An 18,643-nucleotide genomic window follows, 5' to 3' on the forward strand; every position below is an offset into this window, starting at 1 on the left:
TCATAAAATACAAACAGGGCTCCTAATAATTGTGTTGCGGATTTTATAGATCGTTAGTTGTTTGTCGTGCAAAAAGATCGAACGATGATCTGCAGTTGGTTGACAACTCCTCGCTAGCTCCAGTTTTCTGAGGTGCTCTTGAACACATCATACATGTGTGCTGCTGCTCACTGTGCTGTTTAATACTTGGGCTCGTTCGCTTGTATCACGCACACAGACGTCGGCAAGAGATAAAATATCACAGCAAGGTAATTCTGCGATGCCTTTGTGCTTTTCATGCCTTACCCGTCACCATGTTAGGATTTAGCGGTAATTCATTAATTAAGAGAAATATTTCGTCGAAGGAGTTAGAGCTGTGTTGATTTTGACTTTGGTAGCTAGCACGCTAGACGCAATAACGTTACCGTTAGCTTGATTTGATAGCAAGTTTTTACTTGAGTTCGCAAATTAGCTTCAGTTTTGTAGTCGTGGTGTATAACTGTTGTTGCTTTTCTCACTATTGAATAGCTAAAACACCACACACGTAGCGATGCGCTGTGTGAGAAGTTAGTTAAAAGTGAGTCGTGAGTCCCATTCAAACGCTAGCGACTAGCCTGCTAATGCTAACTAGCCGGTTTGAATGGACGCGGAGAGTTCATTGTTGATGAGTCTGTCTCCGCCTGGTTACATACAGACCCATCGGCCTAGGTTTGAGTCAGGCAGACTTAAGTTATATGCCCCAAGGCTTCCTGCAACCACAAGCATTGTTATTTAAACACTGTACTCACCAAGGGCAATGTCGGAGCCAGGGTTTCATTCATTTAATATGAACGGCGGCTGCGGCCTAACTTAACGTTACTGCTAACATTAGCTGAATAATGCTTGAACCTCACTCCTAACTTTGACAACTTTGGAGACAGCTGTTTAGGTCTATGGTCATTATAGCATCATGTTTATAGCTACAGTCTGTACCGCTAACTCGAGTAAGTAAATGGTGAGTTCATAACACATCAGATAACACATCAGTCGTAGTGTTGAACGGGGATTGAAGTACATATTGACGCCATTAGCTCATAATAATTCCACATAATGAAAGTTGCAAGTCCACCTGAATTACACGCTGTCCACACAGATGGCTGAGAACGACGTTGATAACGAGCTTCTGGACTATGAGGAGGATGAGGAGCCCCAAGGAGTCCCAGAGAGTGGGACCCCGGCAAACAAGAAGGAGGTGAAGGGGTCCTACGTGTCCATCCACAGCTCGGGCTTCAGAGACTTTCTCCTAAAACCAGAGCTGCTCCGCGCTATTGTTGACTGTGGTTTTGAGCATCCTTCAGAAGGTGACTGACTGTTTAATGGTTAAAATAATCTCCTCTATATATTACCCATTTTAAATCAACAGCTAATCACAAAAAAATGGGAGTTACACCTCCATAGACAGCATAGTGTAACTTGTGTCATTATACCACTGTATTAATATAACTGTTTGTGTTATTTACAGTTCAACATGAGTGTATTCCTCAAGCTATCCTGGGCATGGACATCCTGTGTCAGGCCAAGTCTGGTATGGGAAAGACAGCAGTGTTTGTGCTGGCCACCCTGCAGCAGATTGAACCCGTGGATGGTCAGGTGAGTTGGCTGTTGTGCTTTTTTATAACGTTATCTTTCACACTTTATCTTTCCTCTTCCTGTCTGTGTACTGTCATAGTGGTGTTTGCAATGTTGTGATTTGGATTTCTTTTTTTCTTTTTTTTTTGATCTGGTGGATGTTGCAATTTTTTTAAGCTCAACCTAAAACCTTTTTCATTTAAGAAACCTTCCAGATATAAGAAACATGAGTGGGCATTGGTGACACAAGCAGCAAGACATCTCACATGATTAATTCTGGCTTGTTTTGTCAGAACTAAGTCGTAGATTTGCATTTTTATGAGAGGACATGGCACCTACTGTAACAAGGTAGAGCCTATTTGCTCGTTATCCAAATGACAGAAACGCCCTGTTTATCTTTATTCAGCAACAGATTGATTGATTGTCACCTGCTTTGATTGCATTAGCTTGGCTACAATAATTGAAGTCATTAGGCTTCTGCGTATGGGATTAAGTTTAGGACTATTTTCCTTGATTGTCATAGGTATTACCACTCTTTCATTTTACTAGATAACATTTTTGCCATGTTAAACACAACAACAAGACACACTACACACACTAAGGACTTAAGATGATTAAAACTAATGTCCTCTCCCCCTGTCTGCCAGGTGTCTGTCCTTGTGATGTGCCACACACGAGAACTGGCCTTCCAAATAAGCAAAGAGTACGAGCGCTTCTCCAAGTACATGCCGACTGTCAAGGTGTCGGTGTTCTTTGGTGGCATGGCCATCAAGAAGGACGAGGAAGTCCTCAAGAAGAACTGCCCTCACATTGTTGTGGGAACTCCAGGACGTACCCTGGCTCTCATCCGCAACAAGACCCTCAGTGTGAAGAACATAAAACACTTTGTGCTTGACGAGTGTGATAAGATGCTGGAGCAGCTGGGTGAGTGAGAGGAACAGAAGGAGGGGGCGAATGGGGGAGATGGGATTCCTGAAGACTCAGATGTTGTTCTGTAATTTCATATCTGCCTTATGGTTGTATCTCAGCTACTCATCTGTTATCTGAATTGGCAAACCAGATTATCGAGTTGACAGTAAACATTTAATCTGAAAATTGGCTGTTTATAAAATAACCTCATTGTCATCTAATGTTAAATGTAAGAAACATGCATTTTCTCACTTAAAATTCAACTTCAGGAATTTCTGCTTTCCATATAGAGATTAAATCCAAAATTGTAGTTGTTTTCTGTTACCTGCATACAAAAAGGATGAAAATGCAAAGTAGGAAGTAATTAAAAACATTTTTTTTTATCACAGACATGAGGAGTGACGTCCAGGAAATCTTCAGGCTGACACCCCATGAGAAGCAAGTTATGATGTTCAGTGCAACGTTAAGCAAGGAGATCCGCCCTGTTTGCCGCAAGTTCATGCAGGATGTGAGTTCATCATTGAGATTCAGTGTGATGTTTCAACTAGAATCTTCAATGCTTCCCTCAGTTATATGTACAGTTTTGTTTGTTTTAAGCAGAGATTAGAGGAGCTCAAAGATGTGAAAATATAAATCTAATCTCAAAATGGGACCCATGTAAATTGATGCATCAATGGTCAGAGGCATTTCTACAACAGGAATATTGATTCAACCTCCCAATTGGTCGAAGATAGACTGATAATTCCCAAGCGGCTTCATTATCCCGAGACATGATTTGGGCTGTGTTGCAAAGTTGTCAATTCAGTGTTTGCTGGGATCAGTAAGGCATCCGTAAATAGCTCCTCCTTCTTTTTATGCATGTACAAACATTACTTATGGTCAGTGGTGGCATAAAAGTTATAGAAGCAAGCTTGTGACTGCATGGTTGCCCCTTTGATCCCTAGAAAGTGAAAGGGCAATGATTACCTTTCCCTCATTACCACTTCTGAGAAATCCATGGTTTCTCTGAAGAAGAGAAACCTGCTCCCAGCAACGTCTCCCTGAGGCCAAAATCTTACTCTTTGAGGTCGTTGCTATTTTAGCACATAGCAAAACTCAGTATCTTTTGATCATAAGAACATTATAGCTAGTGTTTCATCAATGTCCCATTATTGCTGTTATAATAATATTATTATCAGGATTTTTTGTGTTTTATAAACGTAATCTAGAAATGGCATTGTTTAGGTAGTTGAGTGTTTGTAGTGAAACCCCTCGTAGCTTTGCCCACTTGTGGCTGTCGGTGTCATAAGTGTCCATATCAGAGGGGGAATGTGATCCTCCTCGGCAGATTTGGCTCGGTCAGGACAGTCACTCCTCCTGGCTCTGCTGCAGTCCAGGAGAACAGGTTCAATGAGACCAGAACCCGTTCATTTTGTAAAACTTGAATCCGTGCAACAAAGAGCTGAGGGATGTCTCGATTTTATAAATTCAAATTCATTGTGTAATCACGGTACACAGCTGCCACTGCTTCCCTCATTTTAAAATAACATGCGAGATCTTTTCAGAAACAGGTGAAATATTAACATGGCAGCATTCGCTAATGAAGGTGAGGAGATTGTTCCCAAAGAAGGCAGCAACTCCACGGTCGTCTGGAAGTGGTTGGCCTGATCTCAAGTTTGCCAAAAAGTCTGTGGCGACTTAAAGCAGCAGCACAACTCATTTATTTCAGCATCTCAGACAGAGGCGGCAACTGAGAGGGAGAATTGAGTGGCACTGTGAGCAGCCCGAGAACTTACACATTTAAAAGCCTGAGTTCATCAACGGTGAAAATCAGCTTGCGACAGCTGCTGAGCAAGTTGCCGTGCCCCCCAAATCAATTTAAAAACGTAAGTGCAAACTAACTATATGGCCCAGCTCTAATTCAGTGTCAAGTTCAGTTTGCGATGCAAGTTCAGAAATTGTATGGAGTTGTCATATGTAGAGCCCAGAAAAAAAACATGAATAATGGGGAAATTCAGGTAGATGTTTTCTAACGTCTCTGATCATGTTTTTTCTCCCCAGTCAGCCACAAGACTTCATGTTTACTGCTCATTATTTCCGATGTGGTCTGTAGAGTTGTGTGTCTGTGCATATGAATCATGTTTATCTCCTGTTTCTTGTTCTCTAGCCGATGGAAGTGTTTGTGGACGACGAGACCAAGCTGACCCTCCATGGATTACAGCAGTATTATTGCAAGTTGAAGGACAGTGAGAAGAACCGAAAGCTGTTTGACCTGCTCGACGTGCTCGAGTTCAACCAGGTACTGTTCGCCATCATTTGACATGAGTCAGAATCAGTTCGGTACTCATGGAGTATTTGGATTTTTTTCTGAATGTGGATTTGCAGTCCTGGTCTTACACTCAATAATTGAAAAGTTTTGTCTCTTGTCCACTAGATGAAGATGAAGCAGTGTCAGTTCTATGTCTTTTTTTCCCAGTAAAAATATGCAGCCTTCTTCTTTTGGTCCCTGTTAGGTGGTGATCTTTGTCAAGTCAGTGCATCGCTGTGTGGCTCTGTCTCAGCTGCTGGTGGAGCAGAACTTCCCGGCTATTGCCATCCACAGGGGCATGGCACAGGAGGAGAGGTAGATCATTTCTATATGATTCAAATGTTTTGTTCACAGTTTGAATTTGATAGATGTTTTGCTAACTTTAATATCTTAAGCATGACAATGTAGAAAACAGCACAACATTGCACAAGGGCTAGTGTTTATTTCCGAGCTACCACTTACAATCCTAACATGAAAGGTGTGTTGGACATCAGTACTGTACTGGAATATAAAGATGAATTAGCCTGTGAGGATTAAAACTAGTCGTTTGAGCAATGACAACCTCTAAAACAATCCCAGTTTCCTCAGTCTCCTTGCACTATTATCTTACTACTTCATCATTTGATGCTCGTTCCTCCTCCAGGTTATCCCGGTATCAGCAGTTTAAAGACTTCCAACGACGGATCTTGGTTGCGACTAACCTATTTGGCCGAGGCATGGACATTGAGCGAGTCAACATCGTCTTTAACTACGACATGCCAGAGGATTCCGACACTTACCTTCACAGAGTCAGTCCAGAATATATATATCAGTATTATATTATATATTCATTTTTTTGTTATCTTTATCAGATGTGTTTTCATTTTAATAAACAAAAGATTCACTCAGAGTGTGGTCATCTTGCACCAACAGTCCTAATTGTTTATGATGACTACTGAAGGACACAGGGCGTGGCTTTAATGTGGAGACTGTATTTACATGTCGACAGGGAAATGTAATGTCAAACTATTAGAAATTAGAAATAGAAGAATCAGAATTTACTTAAATTTCTGCCCTTCTCCATGACAGAAGACTTCTTTTCTTTTCATGGACATGTCAGTTTTACTTCCAGCAGAGCCAGTCTTCAACTTTTTTTCCCCCTCTGTATCTCAGGTGGCCCGTGCCGGCAGGTTTGGAACCAAAGGTCTGGCCGTCACCTTTGTGTCAGATGAGACCGATGCAAAGACCCTCAATGAAGTCCAAGACCGCTTTGAGGTCAATGTCGCAGAGCTACCAGAGGAAATTGATATTTCCTCCTACAGTAAGTTATCCTAATTTTTACAGCCATGTTACACTTGGCCAGAAGATACCCACCTTACAGCAACAAAGGTTGTTGATATGTGCAGAATATCTTATTTTACGAATGTCTTATTACTACTGTTATTAAGATCCTGGTGCTTATTATTTACTTTGATTACCAAGTGAGAGAGAAAGATAGATTAGGTAGTTAAGTGTTTGTAGTGAACCCCCTCGTAGCTTTGCCCACTTGTGGCTGTCGGTGTCATAAGTGTCCATATCAGAGGGGGAAATTGATCCTCCTTGGCAGATTTGGCTCGGTCAGGACAGTCACTCCTCCTGGCTCTGCTGCAGTCCAGGAGAACAGGTTCAAGAGCCGCCAGACAGTGTTTTGTTTGTTAAAAATGTGATTACACGGGCAGCACATGACGGCAGCTAAAAAAAACTATTAACTATTATGTTATATTTGATGGGCTATGTATGAATTAGCAGAACATGTTTGATTGTTATCTCATCTCCCACAACTTAAAACCTTTTCCTTTTTCTCTTTGCAGTTGAACAGTCCAGATGAGTCTGAAGTGTCTTTCCAGTGAAGATTGTGTGTGTGAACCCTTTGTTTTTGATGTATTTTGTTGGAGGCAAGAAAATAAAATTAAAAAGCTCAACATTTTATTTCAAAGTCCACCTCCCACCATATTTGTTGGCAAGTTCATGATGACAGAGCATTTCTTTTTATTTTATCTTCGCCACTTGTTTTAGTGTTTTTCTTGTTAACACCATGGATATATTGTTTTGGTTAAAGAAATAAACTTTTTATACCACATGTTGGTGTTGGATTTAATTTTGCACATGAAAATATGTCAGATGTTACATGAAAGATAAAATGACACAAACAGTATTGTATAAAATACAAAGTCCGTGTGGTCACTTTTGACTGTAGGTAATTATTCTCACAAGCAGAGGGCGCTGTCATCATAGTTTGAAGACTCGGCTACTGTTTTCCCAAACAGTTGATGACTACAGAACTGGCTGCCAAGTAGGATAATTTGAAACTGAACAAGTTGAGTTAAAATAAAACCTCACGTGAAACCTGAGCCCAGTAGCCCAGTTTTATCACGTGGCTGTACCAACAAAAACTTGTGACAGCTACACGGGTGTCTCAATCCATAGAAGTGGATAAATGTGACCATAATACAAAGTTGGATCAAAATAAAGAAAATGCACTTAACAGAATACACTGTGATCCAAAATGAATTCAAGAAAAACAGGTTTGTGTAAGACGTAAAGTATTTCCAAGCCACATAAATGCACAAACAAGAAAACATGTCTTAGGGAAATGTGGTGGCGTTGGTCCAGTCCCTGCTGATGCTTGTTTCAGTTCCAGATTGCGTTCCTTATCATTTAATTGTCCATCTTACACGGAAAGTGTCATTCATTGTTGCTTGTAAATTTAGACTTGCCAGGTCAGCATGTCACAAAACCAATGCAACTGGTGCAGTCTCTGATTGTTACATGCTCATTTTATATATTTTGACTTAAAAAAAAAGTCTGTCCTCATTTTGCATCACAAAAATGCTGCATGTCACTCAGCAGTTACAATGCATTGTGGGGCATTGAGCCATTACCATCACAGTTTGTGAGGCTTCTGACTGAGGGGGAAGGTGATCCTCGTGCACTGCTGCCAAAGTTGTAGTTCAGTAAATTTCAGTGCTTAACAAAGTGCTTCGTTGCTCTTGTAGTGTTTCTCTTCTCAGGCTGACCTGAGGGTCTCAAAATATATATTCCACCCCTGAACCAGCAATCAGTCCAAAGTGGAGGAAGTCCAGGGGCACTTCAGGGCTCTAATTTTAGGCCCCACATCTGTTTGAACAGGAGTAGGGAAGTGTACAATCCTCTCCGGTCACACATATTACATTAAGGGTTGCCTTCACGATTGTGAACAAAACTGAGGCGGACCTCCCTGTCTGCTGTCAGGTGGGTGCCTGTGGTCGTCACTCACTTGGAGCCAAATAAGAAAAATGGCTCCTCGTCTTGAAGCGTCTTCCTTTATCGAGAAAGTTGACCTCATCACATTGAAATTATAATAATAAAAAAATAACCACGACTCCTCCGAACTAGTCTATGAACTTGTGCGTGTCTCCGTACATCCAGTGCTGTGGAGGGAGGGCCACTTCATTGAGGTGGCTGCAGTCATGATTGCATTTACAGGACTGGATAAACATGACCGACCTCTGGAAATGCTCTCCATCCGGGCAGACAAAGGTCACAGGTACGGTGCGTGTGCGGCGTGGTGAACAGCAACGTTCGTCTGTACACGTGCCGCAGTAGTTGGGCCGGTAGCGGCGGGCGCTCACACATTCTGCGTAGGACAGGTGGATGGGCTCTGGGGCTTTCTGGGTAGGGGAGCATTTCCTCCCAGTCTGTGGTTGGATGAGAAAAGCAAAGATATGAGTGTCATAGTGTGGAGTGTGCGACGTAATTGGCTTGAGTATAAAAAAAAAATAAAAAATGAAAATCACCAAAACAACTCATGTGGATTTTCATTTAAAATAAAACCCCACTAATAAGCTTTGACTTTTATCTGCCCTGTCATTTTACATAACAGCAGATTTAAGCGGCTTTGCACTCACACTCATTAGTTTCACATTAAGAGAACCAGACTTCAACTTGTTGTGCCAAAACAGGGATTGAGAAAGAGGGATTATTTTTAGATTTTAGTGATTAATTTTAAGATTAAACATTTACTCAACATTAGCATGTCGTCTGTTAAACACACTAACACCTGTTTTAGCACCACAGCTTTTTAAACTCAGTAGACCAGAGAAAAGAGTTCTTAGTGTGTGTCCAACATGGAAGATTAATATAGACACACCACTTCCCTGGACTCTGAGTACACAGACGGGGCCAAGCTATGGACAGTTGCTTGGCAGGAATGCCGGGGGTGGGGGACTATATTTAAAAAGGCGCCTGCCTGCCACCAAAACACCGCTGAGTAAATCAGCACTGCCCCGTTCCCAATGGATGTGAAGCTTCCCAAAAGTACCGCTTAGATAATCTCCATTCTTAAGCTTGGGATAAAGATGGCTTTAGCACTGAGAGCATATTTATTCAAGGCCAGAACATCTATTTTTTTAATTCTTTGCAGCGCAGACTTGACGTTTTCAGCCTCTGCTCTTTGGTTGAAAGAGGGAAACGAGGAAATGAGCAGGTATGTTTTCTCCCATGTAATCAAACAGAGGTAGATAAGAGGTGAAATAATTTCTATGTAATCACAAGGCATGCAGGTTTTAGTGTGTCAGAGATAAGATGTTTGACCTATGCTCTGTCTCTCTCTCCTTAAGTTCAAGTCAGGTTCAGTCTACTTCACCTTGGCTGGGACGGTCAGGCCTTGGCATGGCCGTATGGTGCAGATCCTTGTCTCTCTCTCCAGTTTACACTGCGGGTTCCTGTTGGTGATTCGAGAAGAAACGCCCATGCCACAGTTGCGAGAGCACTGGGACCAGTCTGTGGTTTGCACTTGACACTTCTTTTCCTTCAGATGGTTCCACACTGAGGAGTCACAGAGGAGGGTGGGAGGCAGGGAGGACAAGAGAAATAAGACACAACAGTTAAAACATTGGTTCCCGACCTGATCACATGACAAATCCGAAGGGTTGCAAGATGATTCACAGGATGGAAAAACAGAAAACAACATTAATCATTTCTTGTGATTGCTGTTGTAATAACTGCACCCCCAAAATACCAGGAACGATTCTTATGAACAACAAATCACCCATCTGTGACCACAATTTTTATAAATACAAAAAACCGTCTGCTCAGTCTCTCTGTGTCTTACTGGGTAGGTGTTTGTAGCCACGTTCACTTTCCCAGCCGCTGGATTTGACGTCTGTTAGCTCATTGGCCAGAACCAGTGCGTTGTCAGGCCGGTGCTGAGTGGGATGGTGCTCAGGTTTGGGCAGGTGCAGCTGTGGTGGAGGAACCTGTGACAAGAGATAAGACAAGACGGTGAGGTGTGTTGAGGATTCGTTTGAGCTGTCTGTCTTTGGTGTGTTATCACAATGGTACTCTGATTATCAGTGGGGTGGGGTCACATTAGGGCCAGAAGAGAGACTCTGTACCTCCTCTGCACCTTTGTCACAATTTAAAGCGCCTCATGTGTCTTGCCTGTGTAAACTGTCACAGTCTTATCCTTCAGAGAGGAAGCTTTGTGATGATTTTTCAAACTTTCCAAAAACTTTTGCCTATAATCTGTTTTTATTCCACTAAGAGCAGAGAGACAGAGAGAGCTCAAGTTCAGTGACTTGCATTTGTTTCTAATAATTCCTCTCAAATAAGATAAAGAAAAAATAAAAATGTTAATGTTGGACTTAATTGTCTTGTTTTCATCCTAATCTCCTTTGTTTTCTATCAGGAGGATGTCACAGAGGCAGGTGACAAATTACAAAAGGGAGACTGTTTTCAGTTACCCCTCTCTCACTCTTTTCAATCAAAAACACACCTGATGCTTTGGTGGGAGGCGCCAGGTGCCCTTATGGCAGTCCACACTGAAGCAGCACTGCCCAGGTATCCTGACCAGCCGGGGGTAGGGGCAGGATGGTGATGCTGGTGGCAGCTTGTTGTTACAGAGAGGAGCGCAGCCAACAGCACCGTCAATGCAGGCACACTGGTGTTTGCAGCCGGCACGGAAGCTCTCACCGTTCTGGTAGATCCTGCCGTTGTACTCGCATGTGCGCCCCTCCGATTTAGCTGGGGAAACACATAATATGACTCAGCTGAAAGCAAACTTTAAATGAAGTAGTAGTTTGATGTGGACAAACTGGCTGAGAGCAACAGGGATATTCTGAGCACAGCCCATTGGTGAGGCATTTCAGCGATGCATCTCTTTGTACAGGAGAGGATGTGCTTTAAAAAGGGACCACTGAGCCTTTGCTTACGTCGGGTACACAAAGAAGAATTCCCCATATTTTTTCATTTCAGCACCTATAATGGACCTTCTAAGGGGACGCTTCTTTTGACTTCACAAAAGCAAAGACAATGACTTAACATCACAACAGCACATCAAATCAGAGGACCACAAAGGTTGAAAGGTCCGTGTAAATAAGGAGACAGGAAGTGTCAGACTCCTTGTCTCCTAATCATGGAACAAGCTATACATAGTTATTGGGACAGCACTGGCATGGTGCAGATGAGAAGTGTATTTTTAGCTATGAAACCTGCTGTTGCTGTCATAAAACATAAACTACTCATTAAAACATCCCCTGTCCTGTTCAGATTCACACGTCCCTTGATCACAGTGTTGTGATGGGGTTGACATAATGGAAAAGAGGCTAAATCCTGACGTCTTTGTACACTGTGGCACATGTGATACACATTACATTCACAATATACCTCACAAAGTATGCATTATTGTCCATAAAATCTGTTAACACTATTAGTACATTGAAATTGAAATTCCTGCCAGCATACATTGTTCCCCATGCTCTCACCTCGACAGATGCCCCAGGCCATGGCTACATCGTTGCCGTAATTACACTCCAACCCTTTGTGGTGGTCACAAGGCCTCATGGGGCTGCAGTCCTGGTTGAGCTGTGCAGCACACACCTTGCAGCAGCCACATCCATCTGGCACAGCGCTCACCCCTGGAGGGCAAACCAGGGGGTCTGCAGGGCACTCACACACTGCTGGGCAGCTAGCAGTCACCTGGAGGGATGTTGAGGGGGGAGGGGCGGAGAGCAAGGTCACATCATTGGGCAAGACCCAAAAGATCAAGTGATACAAAGAGAAAACAAAAGACAGTCTTTCTAATAAAACATCTACAGGCTACACTTGATTGGATGAAACACACTCACACAGTAACTGTATGGCAACCACATATCTTGAGTTATCTGCTCAGTGCACCAGTTTCAAACTTTTCTTCGAACATCAAAGTGTGTGGTGGAGCTCTGGCACCATTATTTTTGGATTCTGTGTTATCTCTTAGGATCCCCAGGGTTTTTTGACTTGTTTTGAACTCTTCCACAGACAAAAGTGTTGTGGTACGCCTCTACATTAAGTCAAGTCAGTGCTGGCCAGTCATCTCTGAGTGTCTAGACAGCTCAGGGTTTGTACCCAGTCCACTGCTGGCTCATGATTTGAGTCATCGCTCGGCACTGGAGCCAACTTGCTCTAGTCTGTAGGAATCAACATGTCACTGTGCTTGAAAAAGCAGACATGAGTAGACACGCGTATAACCAGGTAGGACAAACTGCTTTGGAGGAACTGTTTTATGAATACGAGCGATATCCCCATTGACACCACACTGACCAAGCCCTTGAGGTCAGAAATCTGAGGTAATTACCATCAATCTGACATTGGCTTCACTGAGAATACATCTTCAGGGATGAAAGATGTCTGGAAGCTCCCCTAAAAATACATTTGAGTCTTGTTTACACCAGAGATGTTTGCGCTGTTTATACCCTGGAGGTTGAAGCTGAATCACATTAATCTTCACAGTTAAACTACCCATATTGAATAACACTCTAAACTAATCTTGATCTTTGTGTAGATTTTTTGTCACACACAGCTACATAAGCCTCTGTCAGAAAAACACCTTACCTGTGTGATGAAGGCTGTTGTCAGAAGAGTCAGGTAGATCAGAAATGCCATCATTACAGCGTGTGAAAAGCTTCAGCAAAAAAATACAAATAAATACAAAATAGTATCTTTCAGCTACACTCCACTGAATGGCTGTTAGTATCAAAGTAGTTTCACACGGAGCCTCTGCCGCCTGTCAGACCTTGGTCCTTGTCTTTCTACTGGGATAAACTCTGTCTAAACTCTTTATACCCACTGTGAGCCTCCAAGAGACCATGCCCCCATCCATACTTCAAACCAATCAGCACGGACACATCAGCCCAGACTTTCCAAGAGGGCGTGGCTTTACCACAGGGGTAGTTTGCTGATTGGTGGGCGTGTTTTGGAATGAATACAGCCATTCATAAAAATCTTAAGAGTGCTCTGTATTTATTTTATGGGTTAAAAATTAAAATGTAACAGCCGCTTTCAAGTCACACTTAGGCACATTCCTGCCTTTGTGGCCACCACTCTGCTAACACTGAGTAAATATATTCAGCTGGGCCAGACGGCATGGTAACATTAAGAGCTCCACCTCTGGGGAAAAAAAGAGAGGTGGGGGAGAATTCCTTCTGTTTTTCCAGACAAATGTAGGTGCCAGGACAGAAAATTAAAGTGGAGTGTATTAGGAAAATAATAAGATAATAGCGGTTGTCAAAGAGAACGAGAACACACCTCTCTTTGTAGGTATCCATCACAATCTGTTTCCATAGTTTTCAGAGGTAGGTTTTGATTGTTTTGTTCTTCTTCATCTTGAGTTCAGGTGTCCTGGCTGTGTCTGACTATTATTCCTAACCACATGGTGCTGACATGGGAATGATGAGGATATGATCACTTGGAGAGAACGCTGCAGCTGAGGGTGAAAGCAGGATTATTGTTTTAAGGGCAGCTCATATGAGGGCTGGCCTCCTCCACCTCCTCCTCCGCTGTCTTCCTTTTCAACCACAGGTTTTCAGCCACACCTGCCCTGACACAGAGACCTCCTTTGATGAAAGAAATGCGATATGCAGAGGTTTGGAAGTTAAGTTCCTGCCATGAATGTCCATACTTGCAAAGTTTTGGCTTAGACTTAAAAAAAAAAAAAAAAAAAAAAAAAAAAGAGCTAAACATCTCACATGGTTTCTCACATGAGCTGTCATTATGTGCTGGGAAATTTCTGTACTTCATTCAGGAGGTAATGATCAACACCTATATTCAATTTCTGACTTAAAAACGTGACTGATTCTCTGGCAGCCCTCAACATGTTGAAACAGATGAAAATTATCCTCTAGCTTTAACTAATTGTTTATCTTTTTTTTCCTCTAAATGGGCTGTTCAGATTTAAATGTGTTCTGCAAAAAGCAAAAAGTTCTGCAGAAAGTTATGTTTATTGTAACTTTGCACTAACTGGGTAGCCTCCCACTGCATATTGCACAGTGTAGGTACTGGAATCTAAAACAAAAATAGATATAGATTAGATTATATAAAAATTAATTAACAAATTTTCTCTTTCCCTGACTGGTGCTATAGATGGATGCACTTTTCCTTTGTTCACCATTTAGACTGTGCCATGTGACAGATGTTAAGTGTTTACAGTCCCATGCCAAGCAATGCTCTTCAGTTTGAGAGTACATCGGCACAGTCCATGGCGATTTGGCAGGTCTCATCACTGTCTTACTGCAGTTGCTACAACATGAACATTTCTAACAAGGGTGAGACAGATGCATATGAATTACAGACACAACAAACATCCCCAGCTGTTCAACTTTCCTTTTCCTCCTCTAAATAAATCTTCTGCAGCCTTTGGAAATTTTGTGACTCACTGATCTGATTTTAGTCCTGACAAACCCATGTTTACCTCGCAAAAGCCAAGAGCTTTTAAGTTATTAATTGCAGCAAATCCTTGGACCTAACCAATACACAGATAGATAAGCATTGCAAAGGTGAAAAGGTCTTTGAGGAAGCATCTCTTAAAGGAGTAGTTTGACTTTTTGGGAATACATTTCTTGCAAAGTTGATCCCAGACTTTAATATGAGGAAATTTTCGATGAAATCAATCAATGCCTTTGGAGAGTTCAACTTTGGTGAACGTTGAGGTGACTGAGATTCAAGAGTCCAAGACAGAAGAGGCCATTGTACTGTTGTCGCTTATTAGCTGTGTTGCACCATTAACTTTTATTTAACCTCCTCCGTTGCACAAAAATATGCTCACAAAGGAGCAGTTGTTTGCTGACAGTTATGAGATGGGAGACAGTGGGACAAATATATCTTTAGAAGAAACTGAATGAACTGGGAGTTGTCTGACAGACTTTTAATAAGCTCATTATCTTGACAGGCTCCATTTTCCCTCTTCATTAAGTTTTTATAGAACAAAATGGCTTGCTGTGTTGAACAACATGAGTGAACACAGTCTCATGTAACTGACTAGTCCAAGCTGGAGTTATTGGCTCACTAGCTTTATCATTGAACATCACCATGTCACCAAGCCTCCATGAACGTCACTTTGAGGTGTAACCATTGCTTTGCATGAGGTTGTTACTGCTCTAATGTCTGAACTGTGAAGCTACAGCCAATTAGCTCTGCCTCCAAAGAGTCACTGCCCCAAGCCTGGAAAAAGTTAACCACACAACCCTGTTAAACCACATTTCTTTGGTCATTGTATGGTGTTTATTATCTATAATGTGTAGTGAAGTTTATAGAAGTTGGTTTATGTTTTGGTCAGAAACCCTTGTTCCTGTTTTTGTGCTATAAGCTAAGCTATCAGTGTCCTGGATACAGCCTCTTATTTTACACAAATATGAAAGTGGCATCAGCCTACCATTGGAAAGAAAGTAGAAAACTAACTATTATCTAACAAAAGTCTGAAAAATCTTGAACCTCAACTGATTTATCTCACCTGTGCTCAACAAGTTATTTTTCTTCCCTAAATATACATCCTACTTTAAAGACATTCAACTGGCTGGTTAGCCCTCTTTCACAACCAACATCCATCTCTGTTCTGTGGCTACCTGTCTGACTACAGTGTTTCACTGAAAAACACATCAGAGGTTGTGGGCTGGAGTCATGACTCTCAATTTAAAAAAGGAAACCACCTCAGGAAGCTGTCAGTCATAGCTCTAATGGTGTGACCAAGGAGACAAAGTCATGGCCCATCTATTTTAATCCACCAGTGGTCATGGTACAGAGGGAGCCCTGAAAGTCCTGTGACTGCTTCTGTTTTCAGCGTCTCCACTTATGCTGAACGAGAAAGATCAGAAGCATTGTAGCCTCAGTTGACAGAGATGTGATGAAGTGGGCCTGTCATTTTACTGGAGAAAAAATAATTTACTGTACTGTAAGTAAGCACTTTACTCTGAGAGGAGAAGAGAGAGGATCTATTGCGCTGTGGTTATCGTATTACACTATTATACATGTTCTTTCTCAGTAGACTACACACTTCCACGGGACATGTGAATAACCTTCCTTCATAAGCTGAAGTTAAAAGAGGTTGGGGTAAATGTACTCTTAATTTAATCAGGAAGGGGACTACATCTAAGTCTTAGTAGTACAGTAACAGTAGTTTCAATGTATATTCAGATGTTTTTACTTATTACAAGTAAACCAAAGTATTATCAGCAAATGCATTTCAAGATCAAAGGTAAAAGTACTGTGACATCTAGATTGTCAATACTGATGGATCAATATATAATCAGCCTTTTACCATTGTAGCTGATCGAAGTTGAGCTACCTTATATATTTCATATGGCCTACACTTCTGTATTTAAGTGCAGTGGTTCCCAACCCAGGGGTCAGGCCCTCGGAGGGTCACAAAAGGTTTTGAGATGATTAATGAGAAAGAAAAGAAAATAAACGTTCAGCTGCACAAACTGGTGTTTATAGACTTGGACTTTGCTTTAAAATTTGTTTTTTGTTGAAAGTCAGATAATCACTTCGTTGAGCATTCATTCAAATAAATGAAACTGATACATTTAGAGGTGAATAGGTGACCTGATTTCTGAGATTACAAATCAAAAATGTAATCTATAGCAATGTACTGTACTTTATTTAAAAGCTTAGCATGTTTTTTTCCTGTAAAATCTTCAACTGAAAAGTAACAAGTAAAATAGAGCTTTAAGATAAATGCAGTGGAGTAAAGTAAAGTTTAACATTTCTCTTGTTGTTTTGAAATGCTGAGAAGAAAGTTTATTAAAGTAAGAAACTAGTAACTAAACTAAACTAACTAAATACGTAAGAGTCCATCATTAAAAGTTAAAAAAGGATCTCTCTTAATTTACTATGATAAAAATAGGGACATATGATGAAACTATGATGTTTTACAAGATTATTATATCTAAGGACATTTCTGGTAACAAGTAACGGAAGCTGTCAAATAAATGTTTACAAAATGGGAGTGTTGTGGACTGTAGAAGACTTCTCTGCTACGAAGAAGTCCAGTTGCTTTTTTACTACAACTTCACAAGAATAAGATGACCTGGATAGCTGAGAACCTTCACGGACACAATACACATTTAGTTTGAAGTTTTACATGTTTAATAAGGTGACTTCAGTGTGAATTAACCCCAGCCTTTATGTAACTACATGATTCTCCTGAAGGAACAACAGTATTGAGGCACATTGATATGAGCTGTTGATAGCAATCTACAACAAAGCAGACCAGAAAAGAACTAGAAAACAAATGACTGTAACAAGCTGAAAGGCCTGTGTTGTTTCTCTCACACTGTCTGTCACCTGAGAGCTGCACATGGGCGCAACACAATATGCAAAAAACATCAAGGGAGACAAAGCTTTATGAGAAAGGGCTGATATAGGAAAACAGGAAACGACCAGCAGACAGAACAGTGAATAAAAGTAGGTGAAGGGATGGTGAGAGGGGGAGAGAAGAAAGAAGCAGAGGCAGCGGGGAGGAGGAGAAATGTGGAGAAAGGAGGGGGTGACAGGTGTTTCATGGTAAGAGAGTTTGTTTTTTCAAGGGGAGGAGTGAGCAAGTGCCCCGCTGCCTGGTCTGGGGTGCCCCGATGGGATTTTGGCAGTCTGGCAGTATGGTATTTCACACAAAAACAGAGTGCTGGTATTTCAACCCATACCACTTTTAAGGTCACATGAACCAAATTACATGATACTAAGGTCATATATTTTAAAATACATATACATTCAGACAGACACAAAGAAATACATGTTGCATAATATAATTCCATTGCAATTATCCAAATGGGAGCATGAAATTGAGACTTGTGGAGAAAAGTCATGTCCTGCGAGAAAAGAGAGGAAGAAAGAGTGCAAGCGGTGGTGACAGGGTGATTAAACTGGTTTCTCTGCAGCTACAGTGGAAAAAGTTAAGCATGTGGGATGTTCATTTATATGTGTGTGAGTGTGCGTGTCTGTATGTGTATGTGTGTGAGAGATGACAGAAAAGAAAACACCCGAGTTTGTGCGCTTGATTAAAAAATAGACATAACAGTAGTTTGAGTATTGCCTCTCCATGACAGAGACTAAAAGCCTGGGAAAGCCCACAGTGAGACTTTGTTTGTGTGCATAAGCCACACGACACACTCATATAATATTATGTGTAATGGGATCTGTGCTAAATCTGGCATCAACATATGGTTCCTGTGTTAATGAACTGTGCAGTTAACTCACAGAGTATTGTAAAGTTACATAAAGCAGGACTGGGATCTCTGGAGAGAGGAGACAGGCCTGGCAATGAGCTGAATAAAAAACAAGTTTTTTGGAGTAATTTCTCCCCCTGCTGGAAGTTTTAGAGCAAAAATAATGAGTTTTACATAAAACTTAGTCCTATAAGACTGGTTTCTAAGAATCCAAGTGCTTATAGCTGTCGAGACTGGGATAAAATCCTGTCTTAGATCGGCTCTCTAATTCGGTGATAGAATCCTTGTGTTGTGTGAAGACACTGCTGCTGCTTTGTCTCCGTAGTAACGATCAACTTCGATTGAAACTTTTAAACTTGTTGCACATTGAAGACATGGCTTTACTCAA

General features: G+C 41.4%; 2 protein-coding genes across 2 annotated transcripts; one reads left to right on the forward strand and one right to left on the reverse strand.

The window, feature by feature from the left end:
- Positions 1–162: 162 nt before the first annotated feature.
- LOC310993813 (ATP-dependent RNA helicase DDX39A-like) lies at positions 163–6,881 on the forward strand. Its single transcript, XM_083982292.1, has 10 exons — positions 163–248; positions 1,112–1,319; positions 1,481–1,608; positions 2,235–2,511; positions 2,886–3,004; positions 4,643–4,774; positions 4,989–5,098; positions 5,427–5,571; positions 5,936–6,083; positions 6,613–6,881. Exons 2-10 carry the CDS (start codon positions 1,112–1,114, stop codon positions 6,627–6,629), a joined length of 1,284 nt encoding a protein of 427 aa, XP_083838418.1. The 5' UTR covers positions 163–248; the 3' UTR covers positions 6,630–6,881.
- Positions 6,882–7,144: 263 nt separating this feature from the next.
- Positions 7,145–12,912, reverse strand: LOC310993823 (CCN family member 1-like). The gene is made up of 6 exons (XM_083982302.1): positions 12,653–12,912; positions 11,545–11,758; positions 10,557–10,804; positions 9,894–10,038; positions 9,426–9,607; positions 7,145–8,478 (listed from the first exon to the last, which is right to left on the reverse strand). Exons 1-6 carry the CDS (start codon positions 12,704–12,706, stop codon positions 8,173–8,175), a joined length of 1,149 nt encoding a protein of 382 aa, XP_083838428.1. The 5' UTR covers positions 12,707–12,912; the 3' UTR covers positions 7,145–8,172.
- Positions 12,913–18,643: the final 5,731 nt, after the last annotated feature.

The sequence above is a fragment of the Trachurus trachurus genome, assembly GCF_905171665.1.
Source record: "Trachurus trachurus genome assembly, chromosome: 1".
Lineage (NCBI taxonomy): Eukaryota > Metazoa > Chordata > Actinopteri > Carangiformes > Carangidae > Trachurus > Trachurus trachurus.